The sequence below is a fragment of the Haliaeetus leucocephalus genome, unplaced genomic scaffold (assembly GCF_000737465.1).
Source record: "Haliaeetus leucocephalus isolate CR32 unplaced genomic scaffold, Haliaeetus_leucocephalus-4.0 Scaffold273, whole genome shotgun sequence".
NCBI classification, from domain to species: Eukaryota; Metazoa; Chordata; class Aves; order Accipitriformes; family Accipitridae; genus Haliaeetus; species Haliaeetus leucocephalus.
The window spans coordinates 1,204,331-1,213,314 of NW_010972709.1; the positions used below are offsets into that span (position 1 = coordinate 1,204,331).

At 54.7% G+C, this 8,984-nt stretch overlaps 2 protein-coding genes across 2 annotated transcripts in view; one reads left to right on the forward strand and one right to left on the reverse strand.

Moving 5' to 3' along the window:
* Positions 1–794: 794 nt before the first annotated feature.
* On the reverse strand, positions 795–7,373 carry LOC104833173 (chromosome unknown open reading frame, human C20orf96). The gene is made up of 8 exons (XM_010569748.1): positions 7,231–7,373; positions 6,504–6,662; positions 5,922–6,021; positions 5,358–5,515; positions 5,134–5,235; positions 4,152–4,235; positions 3,737–3,855; positions 795–855 (listed from the first exon to the last, which is right to left on the reverse strand). Exons 1-8 carry the CDS (start codon positions 7,363–7,365, stop codon positions 795–797), a joined length of 918 nt encoding a protein of 305 aa, XP_010568050.1. The 5' UTR covers positions 7,366–7,373.
* Positions 7,374–8,470: 1,097 nt separating this feature from the next.
* The window catches only part of LOC104833174 (transcription factor SOX-12-like), a 1,773-nt gene continuing 1,259 nt past the window's right edge, over positions 8,471–8,984 (forward strand). The window contains exon 1 of the mRNA XM_010569750.1: positions 8,471–8,741. Within this exon, the coding sequence (XP_010568052.1) occupies positions 8,471–8,741 (271 nt within the window). The remainder of the gene's footprint in view (positions 8,742–8,984) is intronic.

Below are 8,984 nucleotides of genomic sequence, written 5' to 3' on the forward strand. Positions count from 1 at the left end.
GGAGCTGGGGGGGGGGAGGGGGGGGTACGGCGGTAGCACCGGGATGCCCCGGCCACGCCGCTGTGGCCGGGGGCTCCGCCACGCTCCCCCGTCCTGCGCGGGGCAGGGCTCCGTCCCCCCGGTCCCCGGTCGTGCTCGCCGCCGGCCCCGGCCCGGCTCCATCTCGCGGCGGCGTGGGGCAGCGCACGGCGCCGCTGCTTCGCCAAGTAAGGAGCGAGCCGAGCCCGGGGACCGGTCCTGCCCGGTGCCCGGCGGGGCTGCGCTTTGCCGGGTCCTCGGAGCCCTGCTCGGCAGACACTGCGGCACCGTAACGACGGCGAGCGCAGCCGGAGGCTGGCTTGGCACGGGTGAGAACAGGAGCCGGTTTTATTTGAAGCTGTCGGTTGGCCCGGACCTACCGCTGGCACCAAACCACCCGAGCACCGGCTCCGTGCGGGCACCGCTCTCACCCCGTGCTGGGACACCAGTCCCACCCGCACTGGGATGCGCTGGCAGGGCCTTGTGGCACCAGGGCTGCTCCCAGGACACCCCTCACAGCGACAGGGAGGTTCCTTTGGGCTTCAACCCCTCCGGCATTACCCCATGAGCACAGTACAGACCAGGCAGGCCAGGGATGACGGTAACACCTTTACTGCACCATAAAAACCACATCAGTGAGTCCCCAAGGCGGTTGAGCGGGCTGGGATGGAGAAGTGCCGACAGCAAAGGAGGGGGCTTCGCAGCTCGGCACCTCATCCAAGCCCGGCCACACCGTGTGCTGGGCGAGGGGCCTGCGAGGGGAGCCTGGCCGAGTGTCAGATGAGCGGCATCTTCTTGGCAGGGAGGCTGAGGACCACCTCGGTATCCGGCATGCAACTAAGGGAGAGAGGAAAGTTAGGAGGGGCAAAGTGAAGAGCGGGAATAAGCCGCCATGCGAGGAGGAGGTGGAAGAGGAGGAGAAGCTCCTGCATGGCCAGGGTGGGAGGTGGGTGACTGCTCAGATGCTCTGTGCAGCCCACTCAGAGCTCGGAGGCACCCGATCCCCTGCGTGTGGGGATCAGAGGGCTTGGGGTGGGTGGAGGGAAGCCTGCTGTGCGTTAGCTGTGCCATCTTCTCTGTGTCCCCAGGGTCCAGGACTGGTTTTTAGTGGGGAGGGCTCAGACACTTGTTCTGGGACACAGGACAAAGCAAGCAGCTGCGGGGAGCAGGGGGAAAAACCCTTTAAAACCAGATGAGGGTTGTTGTGCACAGTCCCTGTTCAGCATGAACCAGAGCCCTGCCCGACCACTAGCTCAGCCCAGCACTATTTTGCTTTTTGGCTCACCCTTCATCATCTACCCTGGCCGCTAACCACTCTGCCTACAAAAGAAATCAGCTTCAAGCCTGAGCCCTGCTCCACGGCCCTTTCTTAGGCCACGCTTGCGACTAAGCCCCCCGCAAGGCAGGCTCAGAGCTCGCTGGCCTTCCCAGAAAGGCAGAGCCAGACGTAACCCTGGGGCTCTGAGAGGGAGAAGGAATGAAATCAGCCGCCCCTCACTGTCAATCCCGAAAGACAAACAGCAGTGGAGAAAGCCCGTCGGAACAGCCGGGTACATCTGCTTTCTCACAGAGAGAGGACAAGCACAGTGAGCTGGGCTTGCTTAGAGCTGCGCTCATCCATCTCCGTCTCAGTCCAGGACAAACTGTGCGTCCAGAGTCCCCACAGCACAGGGCTTGAAGCTGCTGGTGAAATCCACCCAGGGCCCCTTGAAGCAAGAGGATCTTGAATGAGGGGAAACTGAAACGCAGATGGGAACGGATATGCAGGGGGTTACAGCTCCTCCGGGCTCCGTGGGCTGCCAGCAGCACACAGAGATCCAAAGAGGGCCAGCAAGAGTCGGGCGCTCCTACGCACCCTTATGCTCCCAGGCTGAGTGTAGCTTGTGTCTGATTTTGCTCTTTCAAGAAGCAAATCCAGTGTCTGGAACCAAAGGGTTAATTAGAAAAAACGAAGGGCTGGTGAAGTCGTGTGAAAAGTTGCAGGGAGGTCAGTGGGAAAGGGCTGAGGGATGGCGGAGAGGGCTCTGGCACGGGCTCCTGCCTGTCAGGGCGGGTAAGCACCAAATGCCTGACTTGTGATGTTACAGAAACTTTCCACTTGGGCCTTCCTGCTATTTTTAACTCTTCTCCCAGCCACCCTCAGTAACCCCAGTCCCACCAGCTGTCAAGGCTAATTAATTCCCTTTTTTCATCATTTTTTTTATCGGGAAAAAAATTAAGTTGGACTAATCCATCACGCAGCCGCTTGCCTCCCCTCGCCATCTCCTGACACATTCCAGGCTTTCCTCCTGCTTCAGCTCATGCCTCCACAGTGCTGCAGCCATACCTGCCTTCCAGCTAAAACCCAGGCCCTGGAGTGGAAGATCTAGCCCCTCTTGTCACCTGTACCACCACCAGTTTGCTGGGCGAGCGTCTGCTCATCCCAAGGGATGATATTTTCATGCAAAATAACCCCTGTGTGCATGCGAGGTGTGGAGGAGTTGAGGGGCTGGCCTGCACCTGCAGCGGCAGGACGCACTGGAAAGGAATGACTCCGTTAACAGACGTCTCTGTGCCAAGAACAATTTGTATAGGCAGCTGCTGTAAATAAACGCACATATGCACGCTGTTCTGCATACAACTACGGGTTTCAGGCTATAGCATGCTCAAGATCTAAACACATTTGACCCATTTTTTTTTCCTCAGGTTTATACGCCTGGTCAGCAGACAGCACAGAAAGCCGAGGCACCGAGGCACCTCTAAATCATTTGCGATTTTTGTGATTTGTCCTGCCCTGGGTAAGACCCCACTGCCATGGGACAAGGGACAGTGTTACGGCTTCAGCCTGCCATGGGTACGGTGGAAAATAGCTTGTCACGGCTGGCTGTTGGTATGCTTCAGCCCACGGACTTGGCCCGTCTGGGTCTGTCCCTGGAGAGGAGAGCCCGGTATTCCTGTGATCGAGCTGGCAGGGCCTTCTGCCCATCAACACTAAGTGAGGATTCACCTTACACTTTGTAATTCTTATATCCAGTATCAGCACAGCACACACTGGTAAGCAGGAGTGAGGATTACCCACAACCTCCACTCAGGAAGTAATTAGCTACCAGAGAACTGGGGCAGGGAAAGAGCAGTGAGAAAGATAACAAAGTTTTGCCTTTTTGCTGCCAGCCAATGCTGCCGGCACATTTTTTTACATATTAGGGAAACAGCTGCCCCTCTTTGCTCTCACAGACTGCTGGTGCCATTTCACACAACCAGCAAGGCGGCTCTAGATGGGCAAGACCTGCCTCGACAGGGATGCTCCTCGTGAGCCTGCCCCCTTCCCTCAGTTTTGTTTCCTAAACACGAAGTAAAAATAACAATAAAGTAAGAGCCAGTGTAGGCACAAGGGCCTTGAAAAGCTCTGCTGGTCCTGACTGTCCCTGGCTGCAGCCACTGATCATCTCCATTTGCAGACTGCACAAAGGGAAGCCCAGAAGAGAGATGTGATGTGACCAGGGATCAGTATTAGAGTTGTGGCTAGTTCCCAGCTGCTCTTAGGCAAGACCACAAGACCCTGCAGCCATCTTTCCAAGCAGAACCCAACGTAACTGTGGGTTTATACCCCAGGCTGGGCATAGGTTTAACAGTGATGTCTGTGGAAACAATGGAGTAAGGTTATCAGCACTCAGTGCCAACAACTTTGCAGCCCAAGGCCACAGAGAAAGGGCTGTGCAAGCCCACTGACCAGCCTTACTTTGGTCTGTGGAGAAGAACGTCAGCAAAGATCAGCTCTCTTAGGTCTCTTGCACTCTGGCGGAGCATCTGGATGCTTCTCTTCAGCTCACCAATCTCCTCCTCCAGGTCCTTAATAATCTGAATGAATGACATTTCTAAGAGTCCTTTACTTTGCAATAGAAGCAGGAATAAAAAGTTTTAGAGATTTTGCAAACAGCAGAGCTAGAAAACATCCCTCATGAAAGTGAGCCCCTAACAGGCTTCCTGAAATACCTGCTGGACTGCTCGTCCTCAGGATGTCCTACCAGCCCACTGACTCCAGTGGAAATGGAAGGCAACGTACCCCACTAAGGCAGACAAAATCCTCATGAAGGGAAAGGGCTGAGGGTGGCTGGCTCTGCTGCACTGCGCTCATTCTTCCCCAGCTCGCTCACCTCCCTTTGCCTCAGTATTTCACATCGTAGAATGTGGTTGTTTATCACCATCTGCTTCAGGCCATCCTGGTGCAGCAACGTCTCCTGTGTGGGTGAAGAGAAGAAAACCAGCTGAAGAAACTCCACAGTAACCACCAGCATGAAACCCTGCCACTGCTGGGTGCCAGTGCTGGCCGTGTCCAGGTGCATCACTCTTCAAGAAAATGATTTCTGCTTGAACAAGGTTTGGGTTCCAGCTCTAAAAAGAGACTATCATTGAGATCACATTGTGCTGATTATGGAACAAGACTGAGGAACTCAAGAGATCCAGTTCAGTTTCCCAGGCAAAGCTTGTTAATATTGCTTGGGTAACTTGTATCACCTGTGCTTCCAGATTCATCTGTGAAAGGGCACAGCAGTTCTGCATCAGAGCAGGCTGTAAACCGAGTCAGTAATTAATTATTTTCCTGGTGCTCTCAAGCTGCTAACCCAGGAAAAGTGCTAAGCACATCATGCGAGCGGGAACTATGCAACAGTTCCTCCTATTTTGGGAAGAACGACAGCAGTCCCTGCTCTGTAGTGCTGCATATAGTTTAATATCCTCATGAATTTATTACAAACATATGTGCGCTGCCACAGCAGTGTCACAGCCAATTAGCAAAGCAGCTACCTAAATAATGTAATACAACAGGGACCATAAAAGCAGGGTGAATGTTGGGTCACAGTGCACTCACCTCCACGTGGCAAACTCTCAGGAGCGAGTCTGAGAATATTTTAACACACCAGACTACAGCAGCAAGTCAGAAGTGCATCTCATGTACCCTCCCAGCCTGACAAACAGCTCCAGTATGGCATCAGGAGGGGAGCAGCAATGCTTTGTTACTCTTTGGGTGCTGGCTGCACTGTGCTGTTGCTAATGGGCAATGTGTGGCAGCCCCTGCCTTGTATCCCAGCTCCCAGAAACTGATTCCCCTTGCTGGGATGTCTCATGAGTTCCACAAACCTCCACGACTTTCTGTAACAGTGCTTCTTGTTCTGCCCGTGCCTTCTCTTCCAGCTCCTCCAAGATGGCCTTCCCCATTTCTTCTGTCTTGTCTATCTCCTCCTGAGAACAGCAGGAAGGAGTGCACAGAAACAACAGGAGCGTTAGGCAAGATAACCATCACGTTCCTTCCTTCCCTTCCCTCTCCTTCCTCCCTGGCAACACTGCAAGAGAGGTCTCGGCACCTGCTGTTGCTCCTTCAGTTTCTGGATGCTGCGCTGCAGAAGGGCTATCTGGACAGCTTGTTCCGGATACTGCCCGTTGATGTAGGTGCGCAGGACACTGAGCTCGTCCTGGAGAACCTGTACCTTTGATGTGACTTCATCCAGCTGCTGCTGTAGCTCTGAATGAAAGTCAAAACAGAGAATCTCAAACCAGGCATTCCAGAGCTTCACTTCTTCATTAAGGAGTCTGTCCTGCATTTGCCTGAATCCTCTCTACAGAGATTACACACCCTGAGGGAAGTGGGAATGGCTACCCCAAGTCAGACCACCTTGACCAGATCCTGCCCTCCTGCAAGGAGCAATTCTTCCCACCCCCCTGAGCACAGGCTGCCGGGTGTCACAGGGCTCTCTCTGTCCTGACAGGCTGACGGGAAGATCATCCCCACAGAGCAAATGGGATTCATTTTCAGACATGAAATTGTCTGATGTTTATAAGATCAACACAGTGTCTTTAACATCATAAGAAGGAAAGCAAAGGTAACACAGTTGTATAGACTGCATTTCATAGTAATGCGAGCAACTCACTTCCCAGATTCTTCTCCATTGTTTTTTCTGTTTCCTGGAGCTCTGCCCTTGCTGTATCCAGCCGGTTCTGATTGAAGGTCTGCACGATTGCCTTCACCCTCTGCACAGGGAGAAATCCAGTCAGTGCTCATTCCACAGAGCTCTGAAACATCCCCCTGCACCATCCCTGACCTTCCTCTCATGTGCTGTTGCTTGCATTAGCAGGACAGAGGAATCCGTCGCTGTGGCTGCTGCCAGCTCGTGCACGGGAGCTGCTCTGGGGAGCAGAGTGGTGCTTCAGGAGCCAGCTGCAGCCAAGGACATTACAGAGAGATGGATTTGGGCTGTTACAGGGGTGACTACTGTTGCTTGGGACAGTTACAGTCAGGGTGCTCTCATGACTTTAAAACACAGGCACAAAACAAGAGCACTTCACAGGATCTTTGGGCATCAGAGAGCTCCCCACGGGACTGGGGATGCTCTAGTCACACTCGGTGCAGCGGAAGGGGCTGGGCAGCGCCTGACCCTTCTCCAGTACTAATGAGTAATGGGAAGTTCTGCACTCTGCTGAATTGGGTCTGTTGGTCAACCTTAAAGCCTCACCTGAAGTACTTCATACTGCTGCAGCAGGCTCCTGGCTTGCTTGGCAGTGCTGTCATCAGTGTGCTGGATGTCCTTCATCAGCTGGCAGTTGGTCTCTGCCAGGTGGGCACTGCGCTGCTTCAGCTCCTCGACAGCATTTTTCTTCAGATTGGTCAGATTCTGCATGAATTTGTGGATTAAAGTGTTGCGGATTCCACCAGTTCCACCCACCCCAAGTTTTCATAGCATCGTCTGCCATCCCCAGGACATTCCTGTGCCATGGTAACAGCAGCCTCACTGCTGAGGCACTCTGACTTCCCCCATACAGCACACCCTTGCTCCCACGTTCCTTTCTACCAGCTGCAGCATCACCGTCTCTTTTATAACCATCTTTCACCTACTAAAAAGCTGTGGTCATGTCCTCCACCTCAACCTTCTCTTTGCTAGACAGAAAATCTGATACTGACAGTCTTTTCTAACAGGTCACATTTCCTAAATCTCATCCCTCCTACTGCTACAGTCTGGACTCTCTCTTGGTTTCTCTTAATTTTTCTTCATAGACAATATCAAGGTTAGATTTCTTCAGCATTAAGCAGAGCAGCATAATTACCTCCAGTGTATTAATAAATAAACACATGCCATTTTGCAAGAGTGAGTCAGGCTGCTAGAATTTCCTCCATAAAGGCAGCCAGGGTAACTGTATGGATTTGCTACCTACATCCCAGCACTGGATATTTGTGGCACGTACTGTGGTAATTTTGATCTCTTCCAAGGTTTTAGCTAATTCAGCCTTCTTGAGTGCTAATTTCCTCTGAGTAAAACTTCTGTATTTCTCTTGGGATGATGATGTCTCTGAAGGCAACGGTGGTTTTTTACTCAGCATAAATGCAACTGGTGAAACAAACAAAGAAAAGCCTGTGCTTATTTCACAGTCCAGTTTCAATGCTTTACATCTACTCTCTCCTGTCATATGTGACTGAGAGAAATAAAAAGAACAACTGAGAGACTGAATTCAAACCTTCTGCGGCCCCAGCAAAAGCCACTCACAGTTACAGCCCAGGAGCCAAGCCTACAAAGCGCTCCCTGGCCTTTTCTAGTTCTCCCCCTTTATTCTCAGCATTTCCCCTTGGATAATTTCCTTTTTGTGGCTTTTGCTGAACATCTCCCAGCAGAAAGCACTGGGTTAACTCAAAAGCAGCACCAGTGGGCAGGGGCAGCAGGGCAGTATATAGAGGAATCTCTCCCAACCTGGCTTGTTCTTCTCCCCTTTCTTCTTCTTGTCCTCGCTGGTGAGCAGTGGCAAAGTCAGCCTGTGGGCTGGAGACTTCCTCTCCTCTGCTTCTGCCTTCTGCCATTTGCTGTAATCCTAAACTCAGCACGACAGTAGCACAGAGAAGATGGGGAGTCAGAGGAGGTTTGTGAGCAGAGACCTCTCTGACGTGACCCGCAGTTCTGACTCCCCTCTGCAACTCCTCTGGGGCTTCCCAGCGTCCCTTCACCAGCTTGGAGAAGCAAATCTCCAGGCCTGTTTGAGAGACGCCTCGTTTACAACCACGGTGCTGTGTCATAAACCCCAGGGGAACAAGAGACTTACTATTCTTTTGAACTCTTCCGTGATATTCGGGCCCGGGCCCTGTCCATCCATCTCCACACAGGCTCTGGAAGGAAAAAGCGTAACCCCAGCGAGGAGGCCGAGCCCCACAGCTCCGCCTGTCCCCACGGATAAGCCTCTGTGGGTCCAAAGTCAGAGCAGAGAGGCAGTGACACCCCCGGGCTATGGTACCCTTAAGTGAACCCCATCTCCTCCTTGCCCCATGGGGATCCCCCCTGCCCATCCCCTATAGGGAGCCCCCCTCCCCACCCCATGCCCCCCTGGGAGTCTTCCTGCCTGTCGCCTACGGGGACACCCCCTGGCTCCCTCCTTTGTCCCACTGGGACCCCCCGGAGATCCCCCGTACCCCACATCCCCGTCTCCCGGGCCGGTCTCCATGGCGACAGCAGGAGGGTACGGAAGCCGGGCGGGGCCCGCGCTCCCGGGAAGGGCGCCCCCTGCCGGCTCCGCCCCTGCCCCCGCACGGCAGGAGCCCGGGATCCACCGGGACGGGATCCACCGGGGCGAGGGCCGGCCGCCCCGGAGAGCCCGGAGCAGGGCGGCCCCGGCGCCAGCGGGCACCGGGCAGCCGCCTCAGGGCCCCGCAAAGCTGTTCGGCCCTACGGGCGTTGCCATGTTAATGGCCGGGGGCTCACCCCCGGAGCCGTGTGGGTCGGGGTGGGATGGCCCAGCAAGATGCACGGTGCCAGGGTCATAGGGGAGCTGGCGCGGCCGGTGCCCGGTGCCGGGCACGGCGGGCGGGAAAGGGTCGGGCATGCGCCGCCCGCAGGCCCCGTGCAAGGCCCAAGGCGATGAGGAAGGTCGCGGCGGAGGCTTGTGTGGCGTTCCCCGGGGCAGCGGGGCTCGGGCAGGGCCCCGGGACAGGCCGCAGTGCCCGGGACAGGCCGCGG